Source organism: Citrus sinensis, chromosome 8 (assembly GCF_022201045.2).
Source record: "Citrus sinensis cultivar Valencia sweet orange chromosome 8, DVS_A1.0, whole genome shotgun sequence".
In the NCBI taxonomy this organism is placed as follows: domain Eukaryota; kingdom Viridiplantae; phylum Streptophyta; class Magnoliopsida; order Sapindales; family Rutaceae; genus Citrus; species Citrus sinensis.
Window position 1 is genome coordinate 5,873,154 of NC_068563.1, and position 19,563 is coordinate 5,892,716.

Sequence of the window (19,563 nt, forward strand, 5' to 3'; positions counted from 1 at the left end):
GATTGATTGGCTTTGATGCATGGAATGGAGGATTAGTTGGTTCTTGGTGTTTTGCAGGTTTTGATTTGGTCTTAAACTCCTTAAAGCCTCTTTTATTTTTTGGGTGATTAATTTATATTTCACAGTCCCTGATTAATTTCTCGAATGTTTAAATATCGGTTTAATAAGTGGGAACTCAGTTGAATTTCATTTCTTTTCTTGGCAAATAATACCTTAGACTTGAAGAGAGCAATATTGATAAAATTTGCTATAAAAGACTTTAAGAAATGTCATTTTGCTGTAGGCACTAGACATGTCAAAGATTTTTAATGAAATAATTGATAAGGTCCAAATTGTGTCTTGTTGGAAAAATAGATCATATATTTTTGTATAGATTTGTGTATGGGTAATAAAAAGAATAACAATACATATATATCTGATATTCACAGCATTCAAGTACAAAATGAACTTTGATTAAATGGTTAGGCATATTCCCATTACTCTACAACTTGTGAGCAAAAGAATGGTTTAAATTATCAAGTACTTATCCACCACCAAAAGAAGATAATTTTAATCAAATTTGACAAAAATACATGCATTACTCTAAAGTGAATGTGGGGGCAAAAAGCTAGACGCCTAAAAAAAAGTTAAAGGTGGGCTGTTGTTAAATGAACAAGAGAAAGTGTAGATAAGAATGTGGATGTGGATGTAGAGCTGACCTATTTCTTTAATTAAGCCAACAACATGCAGCCTCCTCCTTTAAAATATTTGAGAGGCTCCAAAACAACACCCACATTTATATATTGGCCAATAGAGCTCTTATACCCCATTTAACATTTTGCTTGAGCCTCACTTTTATAAAATCCTCAATAACTTAATTCCTGATAAGCCAAATTCATCGGATATTATGGATCAGAATGAACCTGAAATGAATTCATTTGACATGAGCTCTCTGCAGCACAATCTCCCTCAAAAGTAAGAAACGCTAACACTTTTTTTCATTGACTTTTTTTTTTTGGGTTTTTGTCATTACATTTATTGAAATACGTTGTATTTTTCGTGATTTAATATATAAAATTTTCAAATGCGACATTTATTGCAAAATAATGTTCTATTGTATGATGCTAAATTATATTCAAGACAGCACCGTCTGGCCCGAATCCATTTGATATTCGAATAAATAGTAAATGGAAATGTTCTTGTTTTTGCAATAGCAGGAGAGGCTTGTCAAGGTATTATTCAGGGAAAGCAAGGTCATTTACTTGCTTAGCAGATGTTCAATGTCTTGAAGATTTGAAGAAAAAGGAGAATCCTGAGGCAAAGAAACGGAAGCTCAAGAATTTGAATAAAAAAGACGTAAGGCATAATGATGTTCCTTCATATCCATGTCGAAGAGTTTCAAGTAGCACACATTGTGCAACTTCTTATGTCCACTGATTTGTAATCAATTAGCTGGCCAAAATTTTTTCTATCATGTCATCTTTGAATCCCTGCTGTATAATTTTGGTAACACCTCTATCCATGTACAAAAGTTGAAGAGTTTTATACTTGGGAAAAATATTTATGAATCTTATTTCACATTTTGGATAATTGTAATATTTTTATTGACAATCGGAATTTTGTTGAAACCCTATCTAAATTGCTATAACTCCTAAATTGATATGCTACAGCGCAGCTCAAATGTTTAGACCTCAAACTATGAACATGAGAAATTAAACCCCACCCACAAGACAGAAGAGAATAAGTTTATCGCCCAACTAATGAATGGATCCCTAGTCCCTAGATTTGCAAAACCTATTTAGCATTCTTTTCCCCCCAATTCTGCACATATAAGAGGAAAATATGATTGCTCTTTGGATAAATAAGAGATACATTGAACACCAAGTTATATCACTCGCTCCATTCTCAAAATCTAACAAATTTTTAATAGTAACATTACACTCACTAAGTGAAGCTAGCCTGCAGGTGGATTTAGATACACTGTTGTTACACAAAAGGGTAATGGAGATGTCCAACTTTTAGATGAAACTGTGACCTAACAACTAACAATGATCAGCACCAAAAGAATTACCATTTCTCTCATTCTCTTGCTAATGGTACAAAAATAGGAAGTGACTTAGTTCCCCAAAGTCAGTCTGAATCAAGAACACTATTGCAACCTTTTCTTCTTGTTGGTCATTGAATCCAAATCATCAAACATGACAACGTCGTCATCGTCGTCGTCGTCGTCGTCAAGTTTTTCCACTTCCTTATGATTTCTAGTTCCATCAGTAGCATCCAGAATCGAAGCCTTAGAACCCTCCGATAATTTTCTTTTCTTCCCAGAAGGTTCTGAAATTTCCTCCATTTCACCATCTTTTACAGCATCTGCTGGCTCTGTTTGCAATGCATTCGATGAGTCCCCACCATTGCCTATAGACTGCTTATCATTCATAGACTGCTTATCATCCTTTGCTGGAGGAGCTTGAGTCCATCCAGAGAGAAGCATTCCATCGGGTTCCTTTTCCTCATCAAATTCTTCTCTGTTAAAATTCAGAAACAATTTACAACCAAATATAACACATGAAAACTTAAATTCAAGCAAAATATTGATCAAAATCTATAGAAGAACACATTGCACATAGATGTCTCATGAAGCAGTGGAAAAATTGTGACCGGCGCATCTACTTTCATACTAGCATTATTGAATATTTGATGCAAGATGTTAAGGGTTTATTATGTGAAATGTATAGTCGCATTTTTGGCTACAACTCTCAAGACACACCCGATCCCACACAATATAACCACCGGAGATACCAACATAACCTAAAGAGATAAGTCCTAAATCAGAAGACCAGGAAAACAATTTAATCCTTCAAATAACACAAGAGGAACTGACCCTGAAATATTAAATATTCCATCAGATCACTCACATGAGTGCAATCTTTACCACTCCTTTAGGTGAAAGGTACTGTTTAAGAATAAGAATGAGGCTTTCAGAAATCACGAACATGAATGTACTCCATACAAATTGTTGTCCTAATTTTGTTAGACAAAAGAACACCCTCATGCAACAAAAATGAAGAACCAGCACCGTACAAAAATCAGCCCCAACAAACTTAATGGAGCTTTAATGTTCAATGTTATTAAGGTAACAACAAACCTGTGTTTGATGTTAATATTGCAGGTCAGCTCTTGTTGAAGATCCTCTACGGTAAGCATTGTCCCATTAGTAACTGGAGAAGGAAGCTGAGATAGCACCTAAGGCAAGACAGAAACAAATAATAAAAACTCATAAAATACAGGGAAAATATATTAAAAAACAAAAGAGCAACACATCTGCATCATTACAAAAAAAACAAAAGTCAGGTGGGGAAGAACAAAGAGTCACAGATGAAGCTTGAATTTTTACCTTCTCGAGGTTTGCAGCATAATTTGCTACCTCAACTTCATCAAGGTCATCACCAACCTCATAAAGAAGGTTTGATCCATGCATAATCAATGGAAAATTAATGCCAAGCTTGGCCTTAACTATCTTTTCAACAAAATCCCGCAATTTTGAGCGACTAGTATTGATCTCGAGTGAAAGCGGTGTCTGTTTCAAGAACCAAGTACCATCATGACTAGGAATACAGATAAAGGAGTTTCAAGTGTTGAAAATACTTAAATTATACCTCAGAGCAGACATAGCAGGACTTGTTTGGTTCATAAGGTTCCACTGGCATAAGGAGCATCTTTTTGGTGATATGCTCTAGACAATATGTCATCCTACAGACAAATTCAGAATCAGATATCAGCACATTCAGCATTCGTTAATCCAAAAGTATAATCAGAAACAGGATGTGGTAAAATTCAATAGAGAAACAGGCCACAGAAAATTCTTCAAGTACTTTCACGTAAAACAGCAGCTGTAGCATGTACATCTTCACCATCTTATAAACAGTAAAATGAATAAAAACAAATATGCAGCAGAGCATCAGTAACCAATTGAACCAAAATCAGTACAGATCATAAGGAAATTGAGCCACACCGATATTTATCAGTATCCTTTAGCAGCACTTTGATTGCTTCAATGACTATCAACCCAGCTATTATAGCATTTGTTGTTGCAACAGCATGCACAATATTGCCAGCAATACCTTTGGCTTCAAAGAGGCTATGTAAAGAAATACCGAAAGAAGCAGCCCGAATATTTGCAGCAGCAGTAACAAACTCCACAGCTAACTGGTCATCTTTATCAAAACTTAGATTCCCTATCTCCTGCCCATAGATGTTACAAATACAACATTCAGTTTTTCATTGCAAGTAATAAAAATGATTATCAAGAAATTTCATATGTATAGAAAATACTCGTAAAGAATCAAGAGACAATCTCAAACCTTTTCTCTCTTTGCAAAAAATAGTTTCAAAGCCTCAAGAAAAATTCTTGAACTTTCCAGAAGAGTCCACGTGTCCTGTGGATTCTTCAGGCCCAAAGATGCCATGGCAGATACTGATGAAGTGTCAACTACACAATTTTTAGCCACATTTCCATTCTGCTCTGTTAGATTTTCAGGCATGACATCCGCACTATATATTGGCTTTGGTCTATTCCTGTTTTTCCAAGTCTCTTCATTGGACGAAGCTACTTCAATGTTATAACCAAACACATGATCATATATTCTCCTTCCATATTGGTCAATATCTTCATCTTTTCTTCGAACAAATACATCTTCTGCATGGGCCGATGAACTAGCATCACTAGAACGGACATTTAAATCATTTTCTTGATTCTTGTCTCCAAACAACTTGGCAAATAGCAGGTCTTTAGCCCATACAATACAATGCACAAACTGCAAACCCAAGTCCAACACAATTACTAACAGATGCCATCAAAACATAATCTCTAAAAATTGGCAAGTGAAAACTAAACTATGTTCAAACAGTTCAAAGTAACAAAGCCTCAATATGGTTCCAATGTTTAGCATAATTGCTGCATGCTAGAACTTAGAACAACAGAAGTACCTGTTTGTTAAAATTTAAGCAATGCTCCTTCACTTTTTCATCATTGATTCCATTTCTTACATTAATCATGTTCCATTTCTTAATCTTACCATCATCCAAGTTCTTGCCTTAAATGAGAATAATTCCATATGACCTAAGCTTGCTACAAACAATGATACTCAAATGGGAAACTAAGTGTCTAAACTAAGCATTAACCCCATGTATTGAAATACAGTAAAACCCCCTGTTGTTATAACGTTAACAGCAAAACTTATATTCTAGAGGACAATTCGGCCTCATAGGCTGCAAGAGACCATTCTGACACCTAAATACATTATATACAAATTGAAAATAAAATAAAAGATAAAATTCTATTATTCTAGTGTTAATTTTTTTTTTTGTTTAAAAAAAGTCTCTGTTTTATTTTATCTGCAAAAACTCATCTTCTTGCTTGCCTCCTCCACCCAAATTCTCAAAAAATGATTAACAAAAATCTGTTAATGATCGGAAGCCCAATCATAATTGTACTTCCTAAAAAAAGGGCTAAGCAAATCAATCTTTTTCATAGGCTATGGAAACTCTGTTGATTTAAAATCAAACCAACCCACTCATCTGAACCAGGTTAGCAGCCAACGGAAAAGAAGAATGAAATTTCAAGATGACGGCACATAATATAATAGTACCTGACGATGAAGTAAAAACCAAAACCTCATCTTTTCTATCCTTCCCTCCCCCCCCCACCCCCCCCCCCCAAAACAAAAAAAAAAAAATAACACGAAACTTTCAGCATTGTTTCTCTCTGTCTCATCAATTAAAAGCTCTTCACTCTTCAGGGCTTTGCAATAACAACTTCACCACGTATCTGTCTAGCATATGCTATCCTGTTGTCATGGTCAGCAATTTACAATAAAGCAGACAGCTTTTGAAAGATGTATTTTAAATGCGCCAAAAAAATATGCTTCAAATACGCCAGAAGGTGTTTGGTAAAATGCCTATGAGATATTCAAGTTCATGGAATACTATTATTTATCAGTTATGGTTTGTTGCACAAGTTTTTGTTTTGAGTTGTAGCATCCAACGGGAAATTTGGTTCCCCCCGCCCCCCCCCGAATTACTCTTAGCCTCTAAATTTTTTAAGGAAAAGTTTGAAGTTGGTTGGTATTGATTTGTGTTTGAAGGAGAATTTGGGTCAGACAGTTCTTTTTTTTTCAAATACGAATTGGGTCAGACATTGAAACAGCGAGAAGAGATGATCCAATCAGACAGATGCAAAGGGTAAAATAGGAAAAGCAACAATAAACGTGATTTTAACAGAATACTCTCAACGTCAAGGAGGTTTTACTATATTTTAATACATGAGGGGGGTAATGCTCAGATTAGACAAACATGAGGGGTTTCACTCATTTTGCCTACTCTAATCTACAATAAGTTATAGCCAATCAATCTTGACACTATAGCAAAACAGAAACATTTACCTTTGATGGAGTGCTCGTTATCGTACACACAGGATAGGTCTTTGGAGCAGGTTTTGGCTGACACTCGTAGCATTCTGTTTTCCCTTTTACATGCACTGTTACCTACTTCCAAGAATGCGACATGAGTAAAGACCATCATCATGACCATATTAAACAACAAATAGATCAACATAAGACAGTCAACTCATACGAATGAATATGCAGACAGATGGGTAGAGACCAAGAAAGATGAACAACTAAGCATAATAATAGAAAGTAAGTAAGTCAAACAGATTTTATTTTTCATAATTTTGGTAAAATTCAATAGATTAGACAATCAGGAATGTCAAAATAATTATAACAAGAACAATGCAACTCATTATATTGGATGGCCTGCTGCTTTGAAATAGATATTAATTTTTATTGCACTTCGAAGCTTCCATAATGTCGTCAATCAGATATAGGCTCAGCTCCTCAGGCATAAAAGCATTTGATAATAATAAGATGTGTAAATGAGTCTATGTCAAACAGTGTTACTGGCTTCCTAGTTCTCTCATGGTCACTCAACACAATGCTATTGGCAGCTGCAAGATAACAGGCAAAAGGGGAAAAAAAAAAAAAAAAAAAGCAACAGTCAACCATGATTAATAATAATTACTTTAGCATGCCTCAATTAAAATACTTCTACAAGTAGTAAAAATCAATAACATGAGTTCAGCCCACCGTCCGTAATGAAAACAATAAGATCCAAAAGAGCATTTTTGACAATTTCAAAATTATGAACTTAGCTCATCATGCACAATCATACCAAGTACAGAACTGAAAATATCCATTAATTAGCATAAAGAACTTCCAAGTTCAAGCGTATTATTCAAAATTAAGCAAAACCTTAAGCAGACTTACCAACAGAATCACAACCAAACGAAAATAAGGGTATTTTGGTTAAAATACTTGGGGCCTGTTTGGGATTGCTTTTGGGAAGTTCAAAGGTGATTTTGAACAGCTAAAAACTAATTGTGGTGTTTGATAAAATTTTTTAGAAACCACTCCATCCTATGGCAAATTTAGAAAAGCAGGAAAGAGTAACTTTTCAAAATCTGATTTTGAAAATCAATTTTATACTTAATACGATTCCATATATATATACTAATATATATTACAAAAATCCAAAATTATCCTTATTAATTAGAAAATAAAATCATCAAATTTATAGAGATTATTATTATTACTAATTATATTGAGATAACAAAAATTAATAATATAAAATATTTATTTTAGTTATCAATTATTATATATTTTATATACATGTTTATAAATGTTTAAATAAATTTTATTCAACATTATATCCAATTTGGTGATTTACATTTTCTTCACAGCTGAACAGCATAAGTAACAACAATTATTTCAAGAGCTACAACATTATCAAATTGACCCTTAGAAAACTAAGATATTTTATAATATATATATATATATATATAGTAGGTGATTAGCAGCCAGTACCCCATCTAGTAGGCCACTGTCTGCGGTTTGCATATTCTACTAGAATTACTTTGGGTTAACAAATGCAGGGAGGTTGAATATTTTATCATAAAACACTCAACTGAATTGAATTTATAGTGCAAGAAACGCGAAAACCCCAACAAACAGCATAATAAAGGCAATATGTATAAAAGCCCCATTAAAGATAAAGAAAATATGTCCAAAGACTTAGTATGTCAAATTACCTGCCCTAGGAACCCAGTAGTACCACTCTCAACCAAAGGGACATCAGCTGCCAAGCAGAGGCGGTTCACATGTCTCCTTGCATCTAAATTATCTAGTCCATTCAGAACAACATTGAATTGTTTAAAGAATTCCACATTGAACTTAGGATCCTTGACGTTTGCATGATGTGCTGTGATGCTCATTTGAGGCCTAAATTTTAAGACAGCATCTCGAGCAACCTGGTAGAAACATTGATGTCAACACCTTAAAAATTTTTTAAAAAATGAAAAATGAAAAATGAGCAACTGAAAGCATAGGAGAAAGGATTCTCGCTTAAGTGGTTACCTTGGCCTTAGACTGTCCCACATGTGATTGACGAAATAAAAACTGTCTATTCAGGTTACTGACTTCTATGGTGTCCATGTCAATCTGCAAATAAGTGATTGCACTAAGAATTACTATTACTACCAATAACTAATGGCAGCATCTGATGCAAAATCTAAAGAATTTCAAATGAACTGATAAAAGCAAATTAAAAAAAATGAAATTTAAGCAACAAAAAGGGGTAAAATTGTATCATGCATATCACTGATCAAAGGAAGAGGGAAACCCAAAAAAAGAAAAGAAAAAAAAAAGGCAACCACAACAAAAGGCTAACTAATCAAAACAGCCACTTCCTCTTACTCCCTTAAGTATTCATTCAGACTGTATAAACAGCAGAGCTACCTTGAAGCTGACATTAATGTCAATTTACCACTCTTACAGGGCCATAACTTCTGACAACCATTCATGACCACCAATCACCATACCATTGCAACATAATACAAACCTTTCACAACTGCTCTAGGTCTAGAGCCTCAGACGCTATACCCCGCCCACTCGATTAGTAAGTCCACCACCAGCCGTAGCCCACATAATTAACAGTAACACTAACCACTAAAACAACCAAAACCACAGCAACACCACCACTAAAACTACTGCCACCGCCAACTACACCTTTCATTAACACTCCCCATCATCACCGTCACCTTTCCATCAGCCCATTCATTGGTCCGACCTTCATCACCACTATCAGCAACTTTAACAAGTATCACACAAACATTGGCTTATAACAAACCTAATATCCAAAAAGGCAACAACTATGTCACTCAAACACCATAAAAGCAATTCAGTAAAAACTAATCAAACGTCTTACCACTATTCAAGTGCCATTCTTTAGAAATCAACTATCTATCTGTTTCCACATGGCATACTTGTATTAAAAAGAACGATATAAGTTCAAAAACTATTGGTCACCACTAATTAAATTCCAGCAAATGAAATCACAACCACACAAAATCAAACGAAAAAAATTAAAAAAGGAAAATAAAAGTGAAATACTAACAATATGAATGTCTTGAAAGCCGGAGAGAGCGAGAGTCTTAAGCAGCTCACACCCAATACCACCTGCTCCAACCATGAGCACTTTCGCGCCCTAACAAAAATCAAAAACTAATTAAAAACACATAAAACAAAACCCTTAATTTCACTAGAATTGAACTAAAAACAAAACTGGGTTTCTGGGTTTTCAGTTTTTTTGTCTTTGTTTTGCACCTTTATGGCTTCCAACTGTCGCTCTGACACCATTGCTACTGGAGGTCTTCTCAACTCAAGCAGCTAAAGAAGAAACTTCGAGGAGAGAGAGAGAGGGGGGGGGGGAGGGAGAGAGAGAGAGAGAGAAGTTAATTAGAATCAGAAGATGAAATTTCATTCGTGTGTTATTAACTTATTATTAAACGCGAAAATATACAAAAGGGAAAAGAAAAATAAACGGGGACTGCGGGAATCGAACTCGGGACGTGAAAGTTGGGTTCGGAGAATCTCAAAGGTGGTGACGAGGAAAGGACGGCGAAGAGTTAAGACGAAGGAGTACATGCATAATCCAAAAGGCCGTGTTTGGGAATCAACTTTTATAATATTTTAGATTTTTCCTTTTTCTTTTTGGCATTTTAATAATTATTTTATAAATTTTTTAGTATTTTATCTATTATCATTTTATCTCCGTCCAATAATTTATTTCTTGTTGAATTGCTAACATTTATAAAACTGCTATCTTTTTTTTTTTTCTCATTTCAAATTTCAATAATTGAACTAAGACAAATGGGTTATTGAATATTTTCAATCATGTTTTAGATTAGAATTAAAGGTGAAAATGACACATATCTTATTGTTTCATTTAATAGACATGAAAAATTTAACTACATTTCATTAATAAAAGTTGACTTAAAATTAAATTACTTTTTTAAATTAATAATACATCTCAAAATTAAATCGCTCACATATAATCAATTGAAAATACAGATATTAAAATAAACATAATTAAAATATATTATACTATTATTTTAATATAATGTAATTTTTCCGATTCTTCTTTTGAAAATTGAAAGTTTGATGATATGTTTAACTTTTGAAATTATTGATGGAATGTTATTTAGCAACTCATCTCACATTAATGTTATTTTTGGATATTAAAGTTTGATTAATATTAAGTTTAATTCGAATATTAAGTACTTAATTGATGAACAATTTAAAATACAGCACGCTAATTGTGCTATGACTCTATCTATTTTCAGCATTAAAACTTAAATGTAACAAATTATTGAAATAGCACGTATTCATGAAGAGCGCCTTTCACATATTGCATTAGACATATAGCATTAAGTTGTAATGGAATAAATTGTTTTGTGCGGTATGGACCATAATATATATAATACTAATTTTAATATTATTATATTGTAGTATTAAAATTAAATTAGTACTATTTTAATTTATTAATATGTTAGTGTTAAATCATTAATTTTTTAAATTAATTATTTTATACATTAATTTTATAAAAAAAAATAATTTAATAATATACTATTATCAAATAATAAATTGTTATAATATTATAATTTATAACGTTATATTATATTATAACATAGTTTATTTTTATATATCAGCTATTATAATATATGAAATTTTTAATAATACATTGTGTTACCTTGTGTTATAATACAATATAATATTGAATTTTCAATCTAATTATAAATTAATTTATATTTATTAATGTCAAATATAATTATTTAGTTTAAATTAATTTTTAAATTAATTATTTTAGTAAATACTAAATGATTAAATACTTTTTACATATTTAAAGTAAAATAATTAGAATGATTTTATGTAAAAGAAATAAAAAATGCATTATCATTTATTTATGAAATATTTAGATTTATTAATATTTTATATTATATATTATTATTTAAGAATAAATATAAGTTGATATTTAATGAATTTAAATTTATTATGTGTTATTGAATAATAAAAGAAAAATAATTAAATTTAAAATATAAAAAGTATTTTAATGTAATATATCCTGAACCCTACCCCTACCTTCCTCCCTCCATCGAATTAATTATATACTTGTTTTATTACATCAGCTACTTTTTTAATATACTACAATGTTATCAGAATTCGTAACCAAACATGAATTTGCATAAGAATAGTATTTTAATACAATATAATAAAAATTATCCGATGAATCTAAAATTCATTCAATTTTAGACTCTGGGGCAATTTAATTTTGTGAGTCCTTTTATATTCTAATTCTCTCTCTTTACATATTATATAAAATTAGTTTTAATCGAGATAGCCACTTTATGTTTATATAACCAACGCGACCATTCAATCACTCCTTAATGTATGCACATTTATTATCGAACTTAAACTATCATGAGATACAATGAATATATGTGACAATAACTCATGACATTTATTATAGGTTATTAAATGTGAACTAGATATACATATTATCTACTGAATTATAAATTTTTCTGTCAATTGAATTGTATGTAATGAGGTGATAGTTAACTAAGGTGGCGTTTGTTTTTTAATTTAATGACTTAACGTGACTTAACTTAATTAATTAAGTTAGTTAGAGGTGTTTGTTTTTATAACTTAATGAGACTTTTTAGATAATTTTGACTTAATAAAATAAGCTATTTTTTTTTTTTACTTTTTACTTAATGGAGAAATCTGAATTAAGTCAATTACTTGCTAATGTAAAAAATATCTCTGTTTTATAATTTATTTTTCATGTCTATCCCAAAACTCACCCATAAATATTTACCCCACATAAAAATATCCATATTTTTTCTTTCTTATATTACATACGATAAAATTTGAAATTTATAGTATTTTATATATTAAAATTCTAAAATAATTATGTATTCACTTGAATATAGTTTTACTTATAAATGTTAAAATATTGTGGTATTTAATATATTATTTATTTGACATTCAAATTTAATAAGGATACAAATATAAAAGTACATATTTTCAGCTTTTTAAGTTGAAAAAAATAAACAACTTAATACTTATTTTCCGAGATTCAGACAAAAAAATAAACATATTATTCAGATTCAGACATTCAGACCTATTCAGAATTCAGACTAATTCAAATCTATTCAGATTTCAGATAAAAAAATAAACGCTACCTAAGTTTTTTTAATAATAAAAAAAGAGAAATTATAAAAGACGAAAAAATATACATATTTTTCTTCTTAAACTTTAGTTATTATAAAATTAATGATTTAGCTATAAAAATAAATACCGACAGCGGGGCCACGATTACCCCGCTCCCAGCGCGGGATATACCTACACCATACAGACAAACAAACCGAAACACAGTACGGATCTGTGGGACCGCCTATCCCCTTTAATTCCTGGCGTGAGTGTGACAATCAAATGCCACGTCGGTTTCTTTCACTTACCCCCCAGCTAACAACAATTTTTTTCCACGTTCATTTTCTTCCCCAAGTCCCTCCGCCCCTCAAACACGGCACATTCCGATTGGCTACAGCACGCCTCTACATTCTTTCACCAATCAGATACGGCCACGTCAACGTACTAATAGTAAATAGCAATACACGCAAGAAATCCTTCGCGACTCTACCTATTTCCTACCATCACTCTCACTCACCAGTCACCACCCCTTGCTGTAACGGCCTCCGAAAGCAGCTCCAAGCTCCAGCCCCACAAGTCAGACCCTCGCTCTCTCTCCATTGTTTTGCGTTTTACGGCGAAGTAATTGTCCTTTTGCTTGAATTTAAGTCGCTTATCAAGTCTTTTTTTTTCCCCACATTTAATGAGTTTATTTATTTAGGGTTTGATTCTTCAAAAATTAACCCTATTATTTTCTATGTTTAGTGATTGTTAAATTCGTGGAGAAATGGAGCCCGCAGTGATGGTTTTGCCGCTAAATTACGCTTCTCCTGATGGTACTCTCTCTCTCTCTCTCTCTCTCTCTGTGTATACTTTTTGTTAATGCGCAGCGTTGTTGAAATGTGTGTGTGCATGTGAAGTCTATGTTCGTTAAGCGTGTTTTGTGGTGTCTGCTATTGGTATTTTGACTCTTGTGAAATTTTTATGTTTGCTTGATGGAATTGTGATTTTTGCAACTACGTGAGCGTGTGAGTTTTTTTTTTTTTAATTAAGTGTATTGTGTTGTTTGTAAATGTGATTGATGAAGTTATATTTGACTCTTGTGAAATTTTAATGTTTGCTCGATGGAATTGTGATTTTTGCAACTGCTTGTGCATGTGAAGTTTTTGTTTATTATGCTTATTGTGTTGTCTTCTATGTGTATTTGACTCGTGCACACTTTTCATCTTTGCTTGATAGAAATATATTTGAAGAGACATAAAAGAATGAAAATGTCGAGTGATGTGGAAAGCTACAGCAGTACAACTCCCTCCACAAGTGTGAAACATGATATGAAAGTGAAGACAGATACTTTTGATTATTCCGATCCATTTTCCATCAAGGATTTGCTGGACGACTTGAGCTCTGGTAAATATGGAAGCGTGACCAAAGAAATAAAGGAACTTATTGATCGGAAGGTCCAGATATTTGGTCCACTTCTCTCGCAGAATCCTTCACTGTCGAGTATGTTTGTGGATGCTGAAAAGCTGAGTGGACAAGCTTTGAAATCAGCAAATCGACAAGCGCACCATTCCGTCATTGATTTGGAGGAAGATTGTGTGGCTGTTGGTGTTCCATCAAAATCACCAGCTGTCGTGGTTCTTTCAGATGATGAAGATGAAGGGGACAAGAGGCCTTCTTATCCTTTTCAAGAGGTCCGCTTGATGCAGCCACCTGTTGGACCATTTTTAACAGAAATACAGGTAATCTTTCTTGCAATTGTAATCTTGGAAGTTAATTGTGAAAAGAATGCTGACTGACAGGGATATAAAAATCATATTTGACCAACTATGAGTTATTGGCTAATGTCAGTCGTAAGAGTTGACTTTTCGATTAACTTTAACTTTCAAGGAAGTGGATATGAGAATGTTCGGCGCTAAATGATACGTTTGTTGTTGTTTATCAGGACTATTTCTTACATTTGTAGTTGTCAACATTCGCATATTTCAATTTTCTGGTATCATTTTATCCAATCTGAAAGTGATTGTGTGATGCCATATTTAGGTTCGAGGCAATGTGGACAATATGGTACGAATAGAAGAACAGGTAAGATTGGCTGGTGAAACTGTGGTTGAGAAGGATAAAGGTGTCTATGTTGGTGTGGAAGGAGATGATGACAACCAAAAAAAGGCTGAAGACGACGGTCTTGGTGATATTTGGCAAGAGATGTCAATGGCAATGGAAATTTCCAAGGTATTTGGTTTATATTAATTTTGCTTTTCATTCATTTATGCCTACTTTGTGCTCCTTTCTTGATTCGGAGATTTTTTTTTTTTTTTTTATTATCAAGGATAGAGAGTCTTCACCCTTAGTTTCTTTATACGATGGTTACTTGCTGTGCAAATTGGGGAACCATAATGTTGGTAAAAAAGAATAAAAAATGAAAAGGTTCACTATTATTGCCAAATAATTGGGATTATGATTGTTCAATAAGCTTTTGGAAAACCATATGTGGAAGCTGGTGAAGAAATGATGCATGTAGATTATGTTCAGGGGTTTAAGGTTTGAATCATGTTCAATAATCAGTTTATTAAGGTGAAACTTAGATCCTTGTACTCCTTATTAAAGAAGCTGCAGCCAGCTGTTTGTGCTTAATGGAACATCACTATTGTATGGATGGTTGTGCAAAGTGATATGTAGGATATGTTTTTCTTAATTTTTGTTAGCTATTTATTCCATTTTTTACCGAGTTCCTGCAGTATTTATTATTATTATATGCTGCTTCTGGTAGGATGTGGCTGAAGATAATTCATCTGCTGAGCACATGGGAGAAGATGCGGATGACTGTGATCATTCATTTGTCTTGAAGGATGATCTTGGTTATGTCTGTCGCATCTGTGGAGTTATAGATAGAGGAATTGAGACCATAATTGATGTCCAATTCAATAAGGTGAGGTTATTCTTTTTATTAATTTTCCCTTTTTATTTCACTTAATGCTAGAAAGGAGTTATGCAAATATGCGGGACATAATTCTGGCTGTAGATGTTTGATAATAAATATATGAAATCTGAGGACTTTGGATGCAATAGTAAGTTGGATGAGATGGTGCTTCCAGAAATATATATTTTGTATATGGAAGTGGGAGTTTTTCATCGGGCATATGTTTGTAATGCATGTCATCTAATTGAGCAAAGGGATCGAGTTTTTCAAGCTTAATTAGCTACACACTCGCTCAACATGAACTTTTCGGTTGAGGATCCATGACGGAAATGCTCAGCTTCTGGAGTCTAGTGGGGCTGTAATGAGGATGTTTTTCTCTGGAGGATTTGTGGATTGCAACTGAATCATATGCTAAACTTAAAAGGGTACCAGAGTGGAAAAAAAAAAAAAAAACTCACCATCATTGTTTCAAATGTGGGCTACAGTATAACCTTCTCTAAGAAACTACTCCAACAAATTTTAATTTTCGTAAACCTCCCACACAGTGCACGGGCATTATACCCTCAAAGTTAGTATGAAAGAGACAAATTTGTTAATTGGGTACGGAAGATTATTTTTATGGATACTTAGTTCATAAAATCAAACCGGGTAGCATAATATTTAATAATTGCTAATACAGAGGAAAATTGTCGTTATATTCAATGCATGCACTTGTTCAGATTTTTTATCGAGTAGTGTTGGTATGGTACTACTGTTTTTCAGTCTTTGCAATTGAGAAGCTCCAATTACACGATTCTCTTGTAGCTACTTCTGTTGCTGGGATACTTTGGGTGCTGTCCTTGTGCTTTCCGGTGTTTTCTGTACCTACTTCAAATTAGGGGTGTTTTTTGGAATTGTGTCTTGTAATTTTTTATCTGCACATTTGAGATTTTTTGTACCTAGCTGGTGGATAAAGAATATCCTTTTGATTCATCTGTGGATGGCTATTCACTCCCTGTTAATCAATTTATCCTTGATACAATTATTTTTTAAGTTTCCTTCTAAAAGCAAGAAAAGAGTGGTGTTCCTGTTGTATTCACTGAGCAATAACTCAGGAAGCACCAAGTATATCCTGCCCCTGGGCAAGGTCTTGGACTCTTTCTGCTTGTGGATACCTGTGAGCGCTCTTGAGCACCTTTTCTTTTGAAACTAGTGGGCTTCTGCCACTATTTGATGCGAAACTGGAAAATAGTATTTAGGAACAGCAGAGAACTAAAATTGTAGAACATTTTAACTGGTTGGTCATGTTGTCCTGCACTTTGTTTTCTCTTTCATTGATGTACATTGGTATCCTGATGATTATTTGACTTACCGTTATTTCACTTGTCAGGTCAGAGATTTGTAATTAATAATTCAATAACCTGCTGTATTCAACAAAAAAAAAAAAATAATTCAATAACCTGCTGGTGTTTCTACTGCTTTGTGTTTGTGTCGCTGCAAAATTCCATGATACTGTGAATTCCATCAGAACCTTGAAGTGTTTTATTACTTTAATTTTATCTCGGTCATTATATGCTTAGATTTTCTGTAATCATACAAATTTAACAGCTTTGCTTGAGTTTAGCTTTTGGGATAAATTTTGAAGCCTTGTTAGCTAATTTTTTACTTGAAATGGTATTACCTTTGGTTTTGATTTTCATTAAATTTAGGTGAAAAGGAGCAATAGAACTTACCTATCTGATTTTCGGAGTGCTAAAGATAGAGAATCAATTGATGTTGGAGTTAAGCTGTCTGAGTATGAGTTGATGGTGACTGAGATTGCTGCTCATCCAAGGCATACGAAGGTCATGAAACCTCATCAGGTGGAAGGCTTTAACTTTCTTCGTAGAAATTTGGTGACAGATAATCCTGGTGGCTGCATATTAGCCCATGCTCCTGGATCTGGAAAGACATTTATGATAATCAGTTTCATTCAAAGTTTCTTAGCCAAATATCCACAGGCTAGACCACTGGTTGTGCTTCCTAAAGGAATCTTGGCTACATGGAAGAAGGAGTTTCAAAGATGGCAAGTGGAAGATATTCCTCTATTAGATTTTTACACTGTAAAAGCTGATGGTCGGGCTCAGCAATTGGAGGTGCTGAAAAAGTGGGTTGAGGAAAAGAGTATACTTTTCTTGGGGTACAAACAGTTCTCCGCTATTATTTGTGACACTGAAACCAGCAAGATTTCAGCCACCTGTCAAGAGATACTGCTGAAGCAGCCTTCAATCCTGATTTTGGATGAAGGGCATACTCCAAGGAACGAGAATACTGATGTGCTGCAGTCCCTTGCGAAAGTACAGACACCTCGAAAGGTTGTACTTTCAGGAACGCTCTATCAAAATCATGTCAAAGAGGTGTTCAATATTTTAAAGCTTGTTTGTCCTAAATTTCTGAAAATGGACACATCCCGGTCTGTTGTTAAGCGAATAATGAGTAGAGTGCAAATATCTGGGTTGAAGAAGCAGATAAAGACAAATGCGCAGGACACTTTTTACGAATTAGTTGAGCACTCTCTACAAAGTGACGAGGATTTTCAAAGGAAAGTGACAGTCATAAAAGATCTGCGGGAGATGACTAGTGGTGTCCTCCATTATTATAAAGGAGATTTCTTGGATGAGCTTCCTGGACTTGTAGATTTCACAGTAGTGCTGAATCTCAGTTCCAGACAAAAGAGTGAAACCCAGAAGTTAAAGAAGTGGTCTAGGAAGATGAAGATTGCTGCAGCTGGAAGTGCTACTTATCTACATCCGAAATTGGCTACTTATCTGCATCCGAAAATGAATTCCCTCTCTGAGAAAAGTGCCCCAACAGATGATAAGATGGATGAGCTGTTGGAAAGACTGGATATAAAAGATGGAGTGAAGGCTAAATTCTTTCTGAATATGTTGAACTTATGTGAGGCTTCTGGTGAAAGGTTACTAGTTTTCAGTCAGTACCTCCTGCCCTTAAAATTTGTGGAGAGACTAGCAGCGAAGATGAAGGGCTGGACTCTTGGGCGGGAAATATTTGTCATCTCTGGGGAATCGAATGCTGACGAACGGGAGTGGGCGATGGATCAGTTTAATAACTCTCCTCACTCCAAAGTTTTCCTTGGATCAATCAAGGCATGTGGAGAGGGAATTTCTCTGGTTGGGGCATCCCGCATCATTATTCTGGATGTTCCCTTTAATCCATCAGTGACCCGCCAAGCAATCGGCAGGGCTTTCCGGCCAGGCCAAACAAAGAAAGTTTATGCATATAGATTGGTTGCTGCTGAGTCTCCTGAGGAGGAAGATCATGCCACTTGCTTGAAGAAGGAACTGATCTCAAGGATGTGGTTTGAATGGAATGAGTATTGTGGTTATAAAAATTTTCAAGTGGAGACTGTTGATGTGAATGATTGTGGTGATCTCTTTTTGGAAAGTCAGCTCTTAAAGGAAGATGTACGAGTTTTGTACAGAAGGTAGGTTAGTTTTCATTTGTCATTTATCGCAGTTGAGTTCCTAAATATGATTTTATCTATTCTGTTTTAACTCCTATTTTTGTATACTTATCAGGTAGAGTAAAGCATTTATGATTGAATCAATGGCTTGGCAATAGCAATCTCTCACTTTCTATCTAAATCTGACTGACCGGTGATCCTAATCTCCTCAAAATTCATTTAAATATTGACTTCTGAAAGCCGGGTAGCCAAAAGCAGCCCAAGTTTTGAACTGTGTTACTGGTTGATCATCTTGGATGTTTGTTAACTATTTAACTTTTTCTGAGTCAGCTGTATAGCGTCTTTCCTTACAGTAGGTGCATTTTGATCGGTAGAATCACAAGTTTCTGCTGCTTTTCATGTAAACAGCTAAGTTTGTGTCTTTTTCAGGCATTTTTTTTCACATTGTTTGAAGATTTCTCGAATGTGATAACTGGTTGTGTACGGGTGAGAGTAAATCAATGCAAATAGATGCTGAAATTTGCAGTTGCACATAAGGATTATCTCCCTCTCTCTTTCTTCTCTCTATAAGTAGATATACAGAAATGATCTTTTGTGTAACTTTGCTAACCATGTAGATGAGCAGCAGCATGCGTCTTTGATTT

At 33.9% G+C, this 19,563-nt stretch overlaps 2 protein-coding genes across 4 annotated transcripts; one reads left to right on the top strand and one right to left on the bottom strand.

Moving 5' to 3' along the window:
- Positions 1-1,809: 1,809 nt before the first annotated feature.
- LOC102625845 (SUMO-activating enzyme subunit 2) lies at positions 1,810-10,010 on the bottom strand. Of its 3 annotated transcripts, XM_025101843.2 has the most exons (12): positions 9,889-9,907; positions 9,693-9,767; positions 9,484-9,573; positions 8,445-8,528; positions 8,120-8,338; positions 6,417-6,518; positions 4,338-4,790; positions 3,989-4,218; positions 3,633-3,726; positions 3,371-3,553; positions 3,122-3,219; positions 1,810-2,501 (listed from the first exon to the last, which is right to left on the bottom strand). In XM_025101843.2, the coding sequence occupies exons 2-12, from the start codon at positions 9,723-9,725 to the stop codon at positions 2,129-2,131; spliced, it is 1,959 nt and encodes a 652-aa protein (XP_024957611.2). In that variant the 5' UTR covers positions 9,726-9,767; positions 9,889-9,907; the 3' UTR covers positions 1,810-2,128. The 3 variants fall into 3 exon arrangements, with proteins under 3 accessions (XP_024957611.2, XP_006487357.2, XP_052288195.1); XM_006487294.4 differs by having other exon boundaries at positions 9,693-10,010; XM_052432235.1 differs by lacking the exons at positions 9,484-9,573; positions 9,693-9,767; positions 9,889-9,907 and adding an exon at positions 8,826-8,875.
- A 2,877-nt stretch (positions 10,011-12,887) lies between these two features.
- On the top strand, positions 12,888-19,455 carry LOC102625289 (protein CHROMATIN REMODELING 35). Its single transcript, XM_006487292.4, has 7 exons — positions 12,888-13,199; positions 13,323-13,393; positions 13,797-14,299; positions 14,601-14,789; positions 15,328-15,486; positions 17,166-18,940; positions 19,035-19,455. The coding sequence occupies exons 2-7, from the start codon at positions 13,345-13,347 to the stop codon at positions 19,036-19,038; spliced, it is 2,679 nt and encodes an 892-aa protein (XP_006487355.2). The 5' UTR covers positions 12,888-13,199; positions 13,323-13,344; the 3' UTR covers positions 19,039-19,455.
- The last annotated feature ends 108 nt before the right edge of the window (positions 19,456-19,563 follow it).

Excerpts from the sequence above, each read along its gene's own strand:
- LOC102625845 (XM_006487294.4), bottom strand. The coding sequence starts at position 9,725 with ATGGTGTCAGAGCGACAGTTGGAAGCCATAAAG. Across the intron at positions 4,791-6,416 it reads TAACGAGCACTCCATCAAAG|TTTGTGCATTGTATTGTATG; the intron begins GTAAATGTTTCT and ends TTGGGTTTGCAG. Across the intron at positions 3,727-3,988 it reads AAGGATACTGATAAATATCG|GATGACATATTGTCTAGAGC; the intron begins GTGTGGCTCAAT and ends ATTTGTCTGTAG.
- LOC102625289 (XM_006487292.4), top strand. The coding sequence starts at position 13,345 with ATGGAGCCCGCAGTGATGGTTTTGCCGCTAAATTACGCTTCTCCTGAT. Across the intron at positions 14,300-14,600 it reads CATTTTTAACAGAAATACAG|GTTCGAGGCAATGTGGACAA; the intron begins GTAATCTTTCTT and ends TGCCATATTTAG. Across the intron at positions 14,790-15,327 it reads TGGCAATGGAAATTTCCAAG|GATGTGGCTGAAGATAATTC; the intron begins GTATTTGGTTTA and ends TGCTTCTGGTAG.